The 16,919-nt window shown below is 49.3% G+C and overlaps 1 protein-coding gene across 2 annotated transcripts in view; it reads right to left on the bottom strand.

Annotated features, from left to right (window-relative positions):
- Positions 1 to 16,919, bottom strand: part of MYH10 (myosin heavy chain 10) — a 90,658-nt gene that overhangs the window by 35,205 nt on the left and 38,534 nt on the right. For both annotated transcript variants that reach the window (XM_066565777.1, XM_066565778.1), the window contains exons 5-9: positions 15,247 to 15,349; positions 7,144 to 7,236; positions 3,799 to 3,862; positions 1,529 to 1,627; positions 150 to 293 (exon numbers count right to left, since the gene is read on the bottom strand). In XM_066565777.1, coding sequence (XP_066421874.1) covers positions 150 to 293; positions 1,529 to 1,627; positions 3,799 to 3,862; positions 7,144 to 7,236; positions 15,247 to 15,349 — 503 coding nt within the window. The remainder of the gene's footprint in view (positions 1 to 149; positions 294 to 1,528; positions 1,628 to 3,798; positions 3,863 to 7,143; positions 7,237 to 15,246; positions 15,350 to 16,919) is intronic.

Here is a 16,919-nt window from a genome sequence, read left to right as displayed (position 1 = left end):
CAACTCCAGTTGGAGTTAAGCAAACATTTTCTTCAGGCTGTCAGAGACACTGAAGCAACATTAAACTTGGTGACACTAAATTAGCAGAGTGTGTGTGTGAGAGAGAGAGGGAAAAGGACCCTGGAAATTCCAGAGGCTCCATAACTTACACAGGATCTCATCGTGTGAGAAGCCCATGATATGCATGGCTTCCATTGTCTCCTGGAAGTTGTCCTTGTCTTGTTGCCCAGGGATGGGGATGTAGCCATTAGATAAAAATCTGTAATTGTTAAATCCCTCGAGCAGCAGGTCAGCTGTGTTGGGGGAAGGGGAGGAGACAGAAAAATAAGCTCAGCAATGCTGTTCACACCCACCCGTGCTCTGTTCTCACTCAATTCCCCAGCTCTGCTTTAGGAAACCAGTCCCTCAGAAATGGCTACAAGCCAGGAGAGCAGCTTCTGAAACCCTAAAAATACCCTAAAAATACAAGTCCACCTCCCAAGCTGAGGCCAGACTGAGACTCTCCCTGCAGCAACCTCCACAAGCTCTTCAATGCATTACACCAGCCCCAGAACATTAACCAGATCCATCTCAAATCCTCATCTGGAATATCCTGAAAGGAAATCTCTACTGAAAGCTACCAGACCCAGGCAGAAATGGAGCTGGGGATTGATGATCCCATCAAGGATGTGAGCACCACCTTATCTCCTACAGGAGGAGTGGACCAGTTCTCTGAAGTCTGTATCTTTATGAGCTCCAGTTATCACAGCCCACCAGGAATTCCCAAGGAGGGAAAAAAAACCCCAAACAGAGCTGAGATAACCACCCCAGCACTGCCATGGCTTGAAGACAGCCCAGGGTTTCACTGGGTTTGGGTTAAATTTCTCTGTAGGCTGGAGGAGATGGGACTGATTGTTTCCATCTGGGAACTCTGCACTCCAGTCCAGGGATTCCCAAACTGGGCTTTGGCAGGGAGGAGACACTGCCTTGGAATGGCAGAGTGGCTCCCCAGCACGTCTGATAAAACCCAGTGTCACAGACATATTTTATGAAACATCCTTTCATTAGGATCTTTTCTCCTGAGAGGCTGGGAAGCTTCAGCTTTTCCATCTTTTGCTGCTTTGGAATGTGATTTGGAGAACTGTTGACCCAGCATGTGGAATTGTTTTTACTTGATGACCAATGACAGCCACCTGTGTAGAGGCTGTGAGCAGTCACAAGATTTTATTATCATTCTTTTCCTTTCTTTTCCTTTCAAGCCTTCTGATGAAATCTTTTATTCTATTCTTTTACTATACTTTTAATATAACATATATTATAAAATAATAAATCAGCCTTCTGAAACATGGAGTCAAGATTCTCATCTCTTCCCTCGTCCTGGGACCCCTGTGAACAGCACCACACCCCAGCAGTGACTGCAGGGCAAAGCTACCCAGCCTCTCCCTTAATGCTCACCATTCACAACCACAGAACCACTCAAACCCACCCTGTACCCCTGAAACAACCAATGCAGCACCCAGTGGGTGTCAGATGGACACTCCCAGCTTACATTTGAGGTGTTCTCCTGCTCCAGCCAGGAGCTGGTAGAAGATGTGGAACGTGCGCTCGTCCTTGGCCTGACGCACGGCTCGAGACTTCTCCAGCAGGTCTGGGGTCACCTGGAGTCAAGGGCCACCTGCAATCCCTGCTTCACCCTGCTTCAAAACCTACTGAGAGCCCCAAAGCAGGCCAGGGAACCAGCCTGAGACCAAAGAGAATTACAGGAGTGATGCCCAGAGCAGCTGGGGCTGCGCCTGGATCCCTGGCAGTGCCCAAGGCCAGGCTGGACACTGGGGCTGGGAGCACCTGGGACAGTGAAAGGTGTCCCTATAGCAGTGAGAGGTGTCCCTGGGGCAGGAGAAGGTGTCCCTGGGGCAGGAGAAGGTGTCCCTGGGGCAGTGAGAGGTGACCCTGGGACAATGGGAGGTGACCCTGGGACAGTGAGAGGTGTCCCTGGGGCAGTGAGAGGTGACCCTGGGACAGTGGAACTATCCCTGGGACAGGGGAAGGTGTCCCTGGGACAGGGGGAGGTGACCCTGGGGCAGTGAGAGGTGACCCTGGGACAATGGGAGGTGACCCTGGGACAGGGGAAGGTGTCCCTGGGGCAGTGAGAGGTGTCCCTGGGGCAGTGAGAGGTGACCCTGGGACAGTGGAACTATCCCTGGGACAGGGGAAGGTGTCCCTGGGGCAGTGAGAGGTGACCCTGGGACAGTGGAACTATCCCTGGGACAGGGGAAGGTGTCCCTGGGACAGGGGGAGGTGTCCCTGCCATGGCAGGATGGGCACTGAGGTCCCTTCCACCCCAAACCAGGCTGGCATTCTGTGACTGGACCAGGTCCAACACGGACTTTAGTGACTGAGTAAGAGATTTCCAGCTGGTAGAAACCCACTGTTCATCCCAGCCAGCTCCTGACATTTCTACACTCCAATCCCTGCTTCCCCTGCTCCTTGCAACCACCACTGTCTGCCATGGCCCAGCTGCACTTTTGGTGAGGGGGAGCTCCATCCTTCTCCATCATCACTTCCATTGAGGTCCTAGCTGAACTCCTAATCCCAAAAAGCAGCAGCTGCTGAACTCACAAGTCCTTTACTATCCCAAGTGCATTTGCCATTCCCTCCAAGCATTGCCTTTTTCCATAACAATCCACACTGCCTTTCAACAGCTCCCAAATTCAATTCCTGCAGCAGGTAGTGCCTGATTAGCTGCCATGAGCTGTAATCTTATTTCATTTCTTTATTTCTTGATATCCCGTATTGTAAAGCAAATGTAGGACAGGGATTTGAAATGACAGTGGCAAGGATGGGTTCCTGTGATGAAGAAGAAATTCCCCAAGAGTTAAATCCTCCTGTTTTCACAAAGCTCTGGGCAAAACAATTCATCTGGACTTTCCTAAAGGCTGCCTTCATTCCTGTGCTGTGGTGAATGAAAAAAACCCACTTATCATTGCAGCATATTTTGAATAACTATAGATCTTTCCCAGCCTTATTGGGAAATCACATTTTCTGACAATTCCAAACACTTAAATGTTCGGATCGAGCAGTTTCAAAACACAGGAACCAAATGGAAACTTAACTACAGCATTGTTTATGATCAATATTCACTTAATGTTGTTTAGCAAGACTCCCAGCTCCATCCTTTTATGACCACTCCACTGCTATTCTCCCAGAAAACTCAAAATTACACAATGCATTTTTAACACAGAGAAAACAACTTCAGGGAAGGGCTTTCAGTGCCAGTGTTTCGACTTGGTTTTCCACTCATAAACAAGAACAACTCTTAGAGCTAAAACTGAATTCCCTTTGGTATTAATTACAATTAATCAAGCATAGTAGGAGTCCTTGTGTCACTGAACCTTCGTGGCAGCCAGAAGAGCTGGGCTCTGTCCTGGATCAGGAGCTGCTCTCCAGGCAGGGGCTGCTCCTGGCACCACACAGAGGCTCAGCTCCTCCTCAGGAAGGCATTGGGGATTTTCAGAAACGTTCCCAGCACAAGCACATTTCACATGGTTTCCCTTTCTAACACAGCCTGGCTTGAAGGCCAGCCTGAAAACCCTGCAGGTTCCAGGGGGTGGGATTTGGGAGTTTAGGATTTCTGAGCACACAGAAGCTGCTGAATCTGTGATATTTGAGCAGTTATTTTGAAACAAAGGGAGAGATGGATGCTGTCAAAGGAATGTCCAAGTGTGGCAACCTCTCACTGCATTCCAATGAATTCTAGGGTTAAAAGCAAAACAAAGCAGGGCAGCTGCATTTTGCAAGATGTGGCAGGAAAAAGGATACAGGTCTCAATGTTGGCCCCAACAATGTAACCAGTGACATCAAAGTTAATCCTGATGAATTTGCCCTGCAAAGGAAAGAAGATTTTTTCATAATTACATTTTTTTTTAATGAAGACAATGCTGTCCATACCAGAGATAACCCAAATGCACTCACGGCTCAAGGATTTCCCAGGTTCAGAGGGAACCTTTCCCCTTCCATGGGCTCACTCCAAGGGAGCACACAAACACACTCCAGGGATGGGGGAGCTCCTAGGGCAGACTTATTTATTTGTAGTATTATTTATTTGTATTTATTTGTGATCCAAACCCCTCTGAAGGTGAGACTCCATTTTCCCTGAGCACACACTCTGAGGTGGGGGGCAATGATGGGATTCCTTCCAGGTGTGCACATTTCTGGGGCATTTTCTGGTGCCTGAAGGGCCCCAGCTCCTCAACCTCCGGTGCTGCCTGGTCCAAAGGATTTCTCCCTCCTTTCCCAAAAGGCCTCCACGGCCCCTCTAAGGGCTCAATTCTGTTGACACCACCACAGCACTGAGGCCAGGGCTTTGGAAAAGCCATATCAGAGGGAAGCATTCAGTGCTGCCACATCAATCCAGCAAGGCCACTCTCCTGGCCAATACAAACCAGAGACTGATCCCCTGGAACACAAGAGAACTGCCTTTGGGACAAGAAAAAAGGGGGGAAAATAAAATCCATTGGCCACTGGGCTTCTCTGAGTCCTGCCTGGGTTACCAGGAGCAGGGCAAGGCTGAAGCACCTCTCACTCCGTGGGAGGACAGAGATTTTTAAATCAGGTTGGAAAATGGCTGTTAAAGATGATTTTTTTTCTGCATGAGATGAGACCATCTGCAATGAATTATCCTGGTTCCTTTATGAAAACAGAGCTGGAGCCATCAGAGTGATTATGTTCATGATGGAAATGCAGAGCTCAAAATAACACAAACCAGATGCTAACATCTTTTAGGGGAAGAAGTTTCTCATTAAATTAGTACAGCCTCTGATGGATTCAAGACAGGTAACAAAGTGGAATCACTGTGCAGTGAAACCTGTTGATGTTATAAATCCTGTACCCAGCTCCTATAAGCATCAGGAAACATTATAAATAACAGGGCTGGAAAATTACAAAAGCTGAATTTCCACAGAACTGTGCTCTCCCTTCTCAGCTGAAGGGGCTGATGGATTTAGTCATACAGTTTTCCAGAGTTCTTATCATGGAGTTGAGTTCATGCATTATAAATCCAAGCAACTGTTGAAATGTCAAAGGCAGACAAGAAATCTTTCATTTGTTCTGTAAATTGTAGTGCTGTTCTTGCAAGCAAAATGATTTAATACCTCCTGAGCACTTTTGAAGTTGTACTAAAAACATCTTCCCCCTGAAATAAGAGATGGCTTTTTTGGTTTTTTTTTTTGCCTTCAAAGGAGAGGAAGTTCTAAGAAGTGGTAAAAAGCTATTTATTCATCCTGAGTTCCACCACAATTTTTAAAACAATGGAACCCATCAGAAGTGGTTATCAGCCACCAAAACACTGTGAACAGCAGGCAAGGACCCAACAAAAACATGGAGCAGCTACAGCAGTGCCTGCCACCTGGGCTAGGTCACACAGTGGCCTTTTGACTTTCCTGCAGTACATCAGGACGTTGAGATGGGGTTTTATGTGTGCTTTTGCAGAAACTCAGGATGTTCTCCCCAAGCCAAGCACTGGATAAAGTCACAGCTCTGCACAGGAAGGCTGCAGGCTTTGCCAGTGCCATGGGGTGCCCAGGCCTTGGCACCTGACAGCAAGCCAGCAGCATTTGTGCACACAGGCCCAGCCCAGCTCTGTTTGATAGACTGTGAGCTGCTGTCAGCTCAGGGGTGGCTGGAGTCAGAATAAAATCACTGTGCCAAGAGCCAGTGAGGAGGTGCCTTCAGTGAGCCCAAAAAGCAGAAGGCATTGTAGGAGAACCTGGACTCATGGAGGAAGGGGAGAGAGAAATCTCCTGATACAATCAGAGAACACCTGGCACAGGGGATTCCTGCAGCAGCAGCAGGGATTAGGGCACAGGCTCTGGGATCATGGGCACAGCTCTGGGATCATGGGCACAGGCTCTGGGATCATGGGCACAGCTCTGGGATCATGGGCACAGCTCTGGGATCAGGGCACAGCTCTGGGATCATGGGCACAGCTCTGGGATCAGGGCACAGGCTCTGGGATCAGGGCACAGGCTCTGCAGGGATCAGGGCACAGCTCTGGGATCAGGGCACAGGCTCTGCAGGGATCAGGGCACAGGCTCTGGGATCAGGGCACAGGCTCTGCAGGGATCAGGGCACAGGCTCTGGGATCAGGGCACAGGCTCTGGGATCAGGGCACAGGCTCTGCAGGGATCAGGGCACAGCTCTGGGATCAGGGCACAGGCTCTGGGATCATGGGCACAGGCTCTGGGATCAGGGCACAGCTCTGGGATCAGGGCACAGCTCTGGGATCATGGGCACAGCTCTGGGATCAGGGCACAGGCTCTGGGATCATGGGCACAGCTCTGGGATCAGGGCACAGGCTCTGGGATCATGGGCACAGCTCTGGGATCAGGGCACAGGCTCTGGGATCATGGGCACAGGCTCTGGGATCAGGGCACAGCTCTGGGATCAGGGCACAGCTCTGGGATCAGGGCACAGGCTCTGCAGGGATCAGGGCACAGGCTCTGGGATCAGGGCACAGCTCTGGGATCAGGGCACAGCTCTGGGATCAGGGCACAGCTCTGGGATCAGGGCACAGGCTCTGGGGTCAGGGCACAGGCTCTGCAGGGATCAGGGCACAGGCTCTGCAGGGATCAGGGCACAGGCTCTGGGATCATGGGCACAGCTCTGGGATCAGGGCACAGGCTCTGGGATCAGGGCACAGGCTCTGCAGGGATCAGGGCACAGGCTCTGCAGGGATCAGGGCACAGGCTCTGGGATCAGGGCACAGGCTCTGCAGGGATCAGGGCACAGGCTCTGGGATCAGGAAGCTCTGCAGGGATCAGGAGGCTCTGCAGGGATCAGGGCACAGGCTCTGGGATCAGGGCACAGGCTCTGCAGGGATCAGGGCACAGGCTCTGGGATCAGGGCACAGGCTCTGGGATCAGGAAGCTCTGCAGGGATCAGGTGCCCAGGCTCTGCAGGGATCAGGAGGCTCTGCAGGGATCAGGAAGCTCTGCAGGGATCAGGGCACAGGCTCTGGGATCAGGAAGCTCTGCAGGGATCAGGAGGCTCTGCAGGGATCAGGGCACAGCTCTGGGATCAGGAAGCTCTGCAGGGATCAGGAGGCTCTGCAGGGATCAGGGCACAGGCTCTGGGATCAGGAGGCTCTGCAGGGATCAGGGCACTCACAAAGCGGGAGGAGTTGTCGTTCTTCACGGTCTTGGCGTTGCCAAAGGACTCCAGGATGGGGTTGGCCTGCAGCAGCTGCCTCTCCAGCTCCCCCTGCAAACCACAGAGACACAAACACAACGGATTTACCCAGAGCACAGGGCCCAGGTGCTCTGCCTCTCCTGCAGTCACCTGCCCTGGTGTGGCAGGGCCACCACCTCCACAGGGGCATCCTCATCCTCCCCTCACTCCCAAACCTGCAGCTGCCTCCATCCAGGGGTGAACGTGGCTGGATTTTGGGTGGTGTTTGTTTATCAAAACACACACAGAGACACACACACACAGACAGAGCAGGGACCAGACAGGACTTGATGGATGTTGAAAGTCACTGAATATGGGAAAGAAAATTCACATTTAGGGCTAATGAAATCAGGCACAGACCTTTGAGTGCTTAACTGCTTTAAGGTTTTAGGTTTAAACTTTGTGCTGGCAATACAGCTATCTCAGAACACCTATTTCCAAACTCAGAAATACTTATTTTCAAACCTACTTTCAGGTGAGTGAAACTCCCCTTCAGTCAGCCAGACTGAAACTCATCTCATTGCATCACCTCTGACCTGGCCACACCAGAGCTGAGCAACACCAATTACAAACACTGCTTTCCAATTGCTCAATCCAGCCAGCATTGCTCAGGGTGCTTAATGCATTTGTTAAATGCTTCTGTCAGCTCTGGCCAATGAGTTTAGAATTTGAGGTACTTATCTCAAGGAAATTGCACAACAGCTTTTACAAGTTCTGTCCGTGAGGAGGTCTGGTAACAAAAAAAGTCTGTGCTGCTTCCAAGAGCCCAGGAGGCACAAATGTACACAGGAAAATATATTGTCTTCTTGCTCTGAAGGATGGTGTGGGGAAAAAAAAAATAAGTGAAGCTGTCTGGAATGTAGTCTCCAATCCGACATCTGTGTTCATGAACCTGCTTTTTCCAATTATTTATAGTCTTGGTGAATAAAGGCCCAGACCAAGCATCAAAGAACAGGAAGCATTAAGTCTCTTAAGGCTTCCACACAGGGTCAATTCTTAGACAGGAATTTTTAAAATTCACTACTTAACACCTAAAAGATTTGATTTGTATATTGAAATATATTTCAAGCTCTCCTGGAAATAAATGGCTGCACCTTCTTTTATGTGACCTCAAGTTATCTCCTCAGAAGTTGCTTACTTCCAAATGTGCTCCCTTTGGGACAACACATTCCCTAAATGCTGGGGTGGGTAAAGAAGGAATAAATACAGAGGGAATAAATGTGAGTCCTGGCCCAGAGCAGAGCCAGCAGTGCCATGGCAGGGCTGCCAAGGTGACAGCCTAAAAGCACTTTTAAACTGACAAAAAACTGCAACTGGAGAGAAACTGGATGCCTGTTACAGCCACTCTGTGCTGTTGTATTCTCCAAATTCCCCAAGGAAAAGCCTCAGAGCCTGGAATGCTCCCACATGCCCTCCCCTCTCCCAGCTGCTGTGGGCACACCAAGATCCAGGGCAGCATTCCCTCAGCACTGCTCCTCTCCTGGGACAAACCCCAGTGTGCCCAGCCAGGGCAGGGAGTGTGGCACAGCTGGCATGTCCAAATTCTGCAAGGTTTCGGAAAAGAAATGCCCTGAGTGCCCAGTGGGTGCTGCATGGCATGGCTGTGTGCCACCAGCACTGGGAGGGCACAGCAGGCCGGGACAAACCTGGGACAAACCTGGGACAAAGCAGCAGAGGATGTGGATAAACACATTTAGCCATTAAATAAATGCTCTGGCTGCTCCTTGCTGCCATCACCCCGAGGGGCTGAGGGTGAGCACCACGGGAACCAGCAGAGCTCAGTGCTGCACACACAGACCTGTCACAGCCCTCACCGGGCAAAAGGCTCCTGATCTGGGGCTTTCCTCTCTCCAGGCACTGCTTTCAGCCAAACCCAGCCCTCTCTGGGGAGGGCTCAGGGTTTCACACAGACACTGAACTCCAGCTTGGCCTCGGGGCACAGCCCCTGCACGGCATCTCCCCAGAACTCCTTGGAAAAAGCAGAATGGGAGCTGTGGGAGAAGTGAGGGCATGCGATGGCTCATGCAGCACCACGGACACAAGGCCAGGGACTGTCTCAGCTCCAGAGAAAGCAGCAGCAGCCCAGGGTCTGGCTCTGGGGAGGCCTGGGGCAGGCAGGGAAGCTCCATGCTACTCACATACAGCAGGGATCCACTCTGCACTTCCAAGTGACATTGAAACACAGATGGTAATGATTCCATGCCTTATGCAGCATCAACAGCCTGGGATTAGCATTTTCCACAGCCACAGTTAAAATGTTCACCAACAAAAGTCTCATGTCCACCCTGGCACCCAGCTCCAAGCAAGAGGAGGGCTCAACCAAACACCACTCTGTCTGTTTTTGGACTTGACAAAGATTTGAGTAAAAACCCTTGGAAGTGACTGATGTGTGCAAGGAGGGAGGATTCAGTTGCTCCCTGGGAATGTCTGCAGCTTCTGAACAGGAGAGCACAGCCCCACAGCTGGGTCTGACTGCACCACACACTCCCAGGGCACCACAGCTGCCCAGGCACTGCTTTCTGACCCCAACAGATCTCACCTGAAGGTTCCTTTACTATCTCCCTTTGCACTGGAGTTACACTGCACTCATCAGCTCCAGAGAAATGCAAGGGGGACTCACCCAGCTGAATTAACCCTTCAGTTTCCATGGCTGGTCATTCCCTGGGGAGCTGGGACAAAGCTTTAAAAGCTCACAGGCATCACTTACCAGCTCAGGTCAGAGCGGGGCATTTCTCCTGTGGCAGCAATTGTTTATCCCTCCCCACAGTCCTGCCCTCAGCTTCCACCTGAGCCTCCTCCAGCTGAGCTCCACCTGGAGCCCTGCAATTCCTTCTCTCCCCCAGAAACTGGGATCAGACAGAGCAGGGGATCAGGAGCGTGGCATGGGCAGGGCATGTGCCCAGCACATGGGCAGGGCATGTGCCCAGCACATGGGCAGGGATGTGCCCAGCACTCTGCCAGCCTGGGCACTGACAGCAGCTGGAGCTCAAGGGAGCAAACGTCACTCAGATCCCACTCTGCTCACACCACCTGTCCTCCAAAGTCTGGGGAAATCCTTCATTTCTCAAGGCTTTTGGTTATGCCAGGCCTTTCACGCTTGAGATCAAAGTCTTCACTGGTGATTTGCAAAGCTATAAAAGTATTCAGACAAAGCACTTAATCAAAAGAATTTGGTAGCTTTCATTAATCAAATCTTTTATTTAGTGCTTTGTTTAATATTTAAAAAGTGTTCTGCACTCTCTCAGCAGCACATTACCCGGTATACACAAAGTAATTTGGAGAGAGGGCAAACCTTTCATTTCGGGCTCAAAAGTGTTAAAATCCTTTGCAATAAGAAAGTGGTTAAAATCCTTTGCAATGCTGAGAAACCCATGAGCTGCTCACTCTCCCCTCTCTCCAAGCCAGTTAAGTATTTCCAAAATTCTCTACTAGCTGTGTGCTCCTTCAAAGTTTCCCACATTATCAGCACAAAGAGAAGAATATACATCAGTTCTCCTACATAACTTGAAAAGCATTAAAAAAAACCACTTGCCTGGTGTTTGACGGGTTTGGGAGATTCGGGCTGTTCATTGCAAACAAACAAATGATAAGTTAGCAAGCAGGCATTCCAGCTGCATGTCACATCCCACATTAGCACTGTCAGCACCTTTAACCACACTCACTTCACAGAGAGTTCCACAGAGAGTTCCACAGACACTGCCCAGATTTCAGAGCAGGGTTCCCGGCACGTGCCGCACGCTGCACCCCGTGTCTGCGCAAGGGTTAATGAAAGCCAGCATGGCACAGGGCCCTTGAGAGCCAGGGAGAGGCAGGAGCTGCATCGTTTGGGCACTGCTTCCAAAATTAACCCCGCCTGAGTCGCTTTGTGCCCAGCCCTGGGCACTGTGGGGTGGCTGGGCTCAGAGGTGATCACTGGCACCAGGATATTCTCTGAAAAACCCTCTGTGCCCAGGACTTTCTCCTGGGAAGCTGAGAGGCCTCAGAAAAGAACAAAACCAATAATTATCTGATTGTTTGGCAATGGGGTCTGGAGGTTGTTTACCAACAGGTGCAGCTTTGATTGGTTCCATGTGAATTGTTTTTAATTAATGACCAATCACCATCAGCTGTGTCGGACTTTGAGGAGTCAGTCACAAACTTTCATTGTCATTCTTGTTCAGCCTTCTGATGTTTCCTTTCTATACAGTTTAGTATAGTTTTAGTATAGCATTCTTGAATATAATATATCACAAAATAATAAATCAGCCTTCTGAGCACACGGAGCCAGATTCTCATCCCCACCTTGTGTCCTGGGGACCTCACAACACCACAATCACTGTCCTTGAGCACTCCCAGAGGGGTGGAACAGCTCAAGGGGAGCCACACAAAGCAGTCAGGGGGCTGGATTTGCACCCCACTGCAAGTATCTCAAAATGCCAACCCACACTCGAGACAAGACCTTTGCTTCTTTCTTTCAAGCAGCGCCACGAGCAGCAGCACAACCCTGTACTGGACACTTGGCCAGCAAGAAGGACAGAGGGAACATGAAGGTAACAAAGTAAAACAAAAACCCTTCAAAATTCAAATCTGCACAGCTTCAGAAGAAATCTTCAATTCCATTCTCTCTTCCTTGGCTCAGCCTGGGAGTTTAATAATCTTAAGCTTCATATCTGAGAGCCTGAGGCAAAGTGTTGTGGAGAAACACACACAACATGAGATTTTATAGCAGCCAAATGTACTCCCTCTGTCTGTGACTCTTATTTTATATCAGTGCAGGATGGCAGATTTGGACAGAGGGCTGTCAGGCAGCTGGCAGAGGTCTGGCTTGCTCAGGTGGGTGAAGTGAATTTTCAAATTGCCAAGGAGAGACCCGCCCCTCCTGCAATCATGGGGCAGGACAGGAACACCTCAGGATTCAGAGGAGTTTCATTTGTTTGTATTTACAAAAGATGAATTGCACTCCTGGGTGTCCATTCTTGCCCTACCAGAGACACCGCTGAGCACCACCAGGCACAGATTGAACTTCTCTGTGTTTAAATGAGGGCAGTTAAAGCCCCCTTGGGAAACCCAGGGGAGCTTTAGCCTGAGTGAGCCTGCCTGAGGTCCTGTCCTTCAAAAACTAATTCTGTTTCTTTAGAAATTAATAAAACAAGTTAAGCAATTTAGCATTTCAGCTACCAAGGCAAAGGCAGCCACTGAAAGCAATCATGAATCTGAAAGTACCAGCAATGAGTTCTGAAGTCTAAAATAGCACCAACATGAGAGCTGGGTTTAGTGAAAACAGAGGCAGTTTGGGCTGAGAACACTTTGGGGAAAGCTTAAAGCCCCTTCCAGGGCCTAAAGGGGCTGGGGAGGGACTGGGGACAAGGCATGGAGGGACAGGACACAGGGAATGGCTTCAGTGACAGAGGGCAGGGCTGGATGGGATACTGGGAATTGGGAATTGTGAAGGTTGAAGGTTGCCCAGAGCAGCTGGGGCTGCCCCTGGATCCCTGGCAGTGCCCAAGGCCAGGCTGGACAGGGCTGGGAGCACCTGGGACAGTGGGAGGTGTCCCTGGGACAGGGGAAGGTGTCCCTGGGACAGGGGAAGGTGTCCCTGCCATGGCAGGGGTGGCACTGGATAATCTTTAGCATCCCCTCCAACCCAACCCATTCTGGGATTCTGTGATCTGCACTCCATGTAAAGGTTTCCCCTGATGGAGATGGACACCCTGCCTTACCTCCAGCCCTCAGAGCAGCTCCTGTTCCAGCCCTGCCCAGCAGCTCTCCCTCCCCAGCCTCCATTCCCACTTCTAGAGCTGCTGCAGCCTCAGCTGGCCCTGCCAAGCCCCACAGGTACTGAGGTTCCTCGGCCACCTCTCCTCCTCCCCACACTCTGAGTGCAGTGCCCAGGACACCACCTTGGGATCGGCCAGGCAATGAGATTCCCACACTCACAACCCAGGAATCCTGACTGAAATTCAGGCTGGAATTCACTCCAGCCCTGTGTCACTGACCCCATTTCCAAACCCGTGTGCTCGGGGCTGTGCAGGACTCTGTCAGCTCTAAGGAAAGAGGGATTTGGGGGCAGAAAAGCCTCCTGGAGAAGCAGCTGGGTGGCAGCCATTGGGCAGAGCCCTCAGAAAAGCTGAACAAGTCCCCTCCATCCCAGCTGGAGGAGGCACCTGGTGAGCCCCTGTGTGCTCTGAGGTGTCACTGGGGCTCCTCTGCTCTGCTCTCTTTTTACAGCACTGGGTCAGGCAAATCACACTTAACCCAAGGCTCAGCATGCAAATTGCTTTGTTTAAAAAAATAATCAATGAGGCATTCAAAGAGGCTCAGAAACACACATGGCACTGATAACTATCTGCAACAGGATGGCTGCAGACAGACTGCAAGCCATGGTTGATTTAACAAGCCTATTTAGCATCTTCTTGTGCACAGGGCAATGCACAGGTTGCACACACTGTGGATCACCACCAGCCCTCTACAGCTTTCTAATGAATATGCAAATAGGCTAAATTAGGGCTGCTTCTGTTCCCCATTCCCACCCTTCCTACCTTCCCTGTGGCACCTGTGAGGGTTGGACATTCTTTGTTGCCAATATATGAACACAAACTAATGGCTGCACAACAAGGGACACTCATCTGTATTTTCAAAATTAGTTTGGTGACAAACACTCTGCATTTTTCATGGACACATGGCAAATCCAGTGCCCACTGTGGTACTGCATTGAATAAAGGGCACAGTCCCAGACTTTTATTCAGGACACTCCCTGTTCTTTTTGTTCACATCCCAGCTTCCCCCTTTCTTCCCTGTGCCTTCACAGGCTCCCTGAGAAGTTGCATCATCTCCATCCCTCAAGATTTTGAAAACTCAGCTTTTGTGGGGATTGGGCAATGCAATCTCACTTTGAAGGGAGGCACATTTTAAAAGGACAAGAGGCTTCCAGAAGTGTCTGAGGTATTCCAAGCTGTCACCAGTATATTTAGAAATACTTGGTGCAAGCCCTGCACAATTCCCTTCTCTCCAAAAGCCTGCTGGCAATTTTGCTTCTGTAGAAATTGAAAAAACAATTTTTTGGGTTTGTCCAGGGCTGCACAGTGGCAAAGCCAAGAACATGCACAGCTGCAAACCTCCCAGAAAATCCCTTGTGCTGGATGATGTCCCAGTGTCACCAGAGTCACAACATGAGTGCAAGTGACACTCCAAGGATGCTCCAGTGGGAATGGGGTGCTGGGCAAAGGCTGGGCTGATCTCAGAGGTCTTGGCTGTAATTCTGTAAGCCTCCAACTCTGTAATTCCATAAATTAATGCACTTTGAAGGTTCCAGCCATCACAGACACCAGGATTACTACTGGAAAACCATTTGTGATTATAGCAAGGCACTGTTTGGAGCAAAGCTCAATTAAAACTTCACTGCAAACGTATCCAAGTACCCCTAACAATGAATATTCAAACCCATTCCTGGTTTTTAAAAGCAAAGAATCACTCAAAATTCACTGCAAATGTTGAAGCCTGGCAGGAAATCTGAAGAAAGTTCTACATAAACCAGAGCTGGTTTCAAGCTACCAAAAAAGCCAATATTCTCTATATAAAAGTATATACTCACTTGTTTATAGTGTAATAAAATCTGAGCTTTTAATTAGATGCTGGCTCCTAGATATAGCAACTCTAGAGCAGTTTTTAAGCTGGATGATTTTTCCTATCTACAAGTTAATTTTTGAAAGCACAGAAAGCTTGTTCACAAATATAATACCAAAAACTGCATCTAGTGGGAACTAAATTCGGTTAGAATTGCCTGGGTTTATTGAATCTTTTTGGAAAATGGGGTTTATTGCATCAGAAAGCTTTGCTTTTATTTGTATAAAGCCTTTAATTTCACAACAGAAATTAGACAGCTGACATGGACTAGAAATTTTGATGTAACTGCTCATTTCAGCCACTGCTAAAGAGAAAATAATGGTTGAGACAAAATTACACAGATCATATTACAGTTTAATAAAAAAAAAGTAATTTTTTCAAATGCAAAGATGGTAATTTTCAAAAAGAGCAACCAAGAAATGAGAAAATACCCCAACTTACAGGAATATTATGGTCCTTTCTTCCTTTATGGGAGGAAGCAACATGAGCAAGGTACTGAATGACCTTCTTGGTGTTCTCCGTCTTCCCAGCACCAGATTCACCTCTGCAAAACAGGGCAGACATTTCCTTCAAAATCCACCTTCAGCAGCAGGAATCCTTTGTTTACAGCCCCTCACCCGTCCCATGGGTGGCTCTGGCTGTGCACAGAGCAAAAGCCAAAAGCAGGGATGCTGCAGGGAACCACAGGGTATTTGTTTAAAACCCCTCCTTCAGCATCTCCTGAGCTCTAAGGTGTTGATACAAGGTGTGACATCAGTTTCATTAAGAGCTTTTGGCTTTGTGCCTGAAGCCCTTGGACACGAAACACTTGTGCCCTGCCTGGATCACTGCAGACAGAGTTTTTCAGGGTGCAGATACATTTTTATTTTTAAATCGTGAGATACACACACACACACACTTTTACACTTAGCACCATTTTAATACTCCAGGGTTTGGTTACGGAATTGCCAAGTTAAGGGAAACACTCAGCAGCTTTAGGAGCCAGAAACAGAGTGCAGTAAAACACACCTTAAACAAGAGATTCTTTTCTTTCCACTGCTCACTTCAGAGTCTTTGCTAGGTTAAAAATATATTTAAGGTCACGGGGCTACATGAAAGCATGAAGAAATGAGTTTATCAGTGCAGAGTTCACAGATCAATAAAGATAGCAAATGCACATTTCATTCTTAAGCCAGAGGGGATTTAAAGCAGAGCATGTTTAGACAGAATTTATGGAGAGGGTTACAGGAGATATTCAAAGCAGGAAATGTGACCAGGTTCATGTCCCTGCAATCACAAACGAGGTTACTGCAGCTCTAAAAATGCCAGTTTGGGGTTTTCCCCCTAACCTAGGTCTGATCTTCAGACAAACACAGGCCCAGAGGGATTCAGGGGTGCCTTAGGCAGGGCTCAAGCAGTGCAAGGCACTGAAGGAAGATTTCCAGGGAGACTGAGACTGCCCTGAGCAGCTCTGAAGTGTGGGAAGCTAAAAAGGGATTTATGATGGGGATTTGCATGGAAAGAGTGGAAGCACTCCTGCCATTCAACAGTTGTTCAAAAATTAACAGTTTGGAAGCCAGCTCCTTTGTGAGAATGACAAGCACACATTTTCCCTGCCCACTTATTTCTCCTCTAAACTACTTATAATGGAAATGTTCATTTAGCAGGGGAATTTAGGCACATTCTTGTGCAGCCTTTTTCATCATACACCCCAGTTTCTAGCTAATCTGCACTTGCTTAGGGATTCAGCACCTCCAGAGCTGCACTTGTTGATCAGATAAGAGCTGAGGAGCATCCCTGTCCTCACCCTGCACTCAGCAGCTGCAGAGGGGAGCTCAGAGAGCACCTGGGATTTCAATTCTGCAGATACAGGAGGGATATTGACACTGGCCCAGATTTTCAAGACTCAAACACCCTCATTGCTCCTCACCTTCCAAAACTCTAAAATCCCAGAAACCCCACGGGGAATGGCCCTAAGAGAGGGTACCCTCTGCTGAAGGATGGCAGCATGGGCATTTCTGCACCCAGGAGCAGGAACCCTCATTCACTGCAGCTCCTGGGACTCCTCACAGGAGCTCCAGGTGGAACAGCTTCTGTTTGACCTGAGAGAGCAGCAGCAAGCCCAGGTTTGGCAG

Source organism: Molothrus aeneus, chromosome 25 (genome assembly GCF_037042795.1).
Source record: "Molothrus aeneus isolate 106 chromosome 25, BPBGC_Maene_1.0, whole genome shotgun sequence".
Classification (NCBI taxonomy): domain Eukaryota; kingdom Metazoa; phylum Chordata; class Aves; order Passeriformes; family Icteridae; genus Molothrus; species Molothrus aeneus.
The sequence above is the reverse complement of the archived record's forward strand: the minus strand, read 5'-3'. Positions and strand labels throughout refer to the sequence as shown.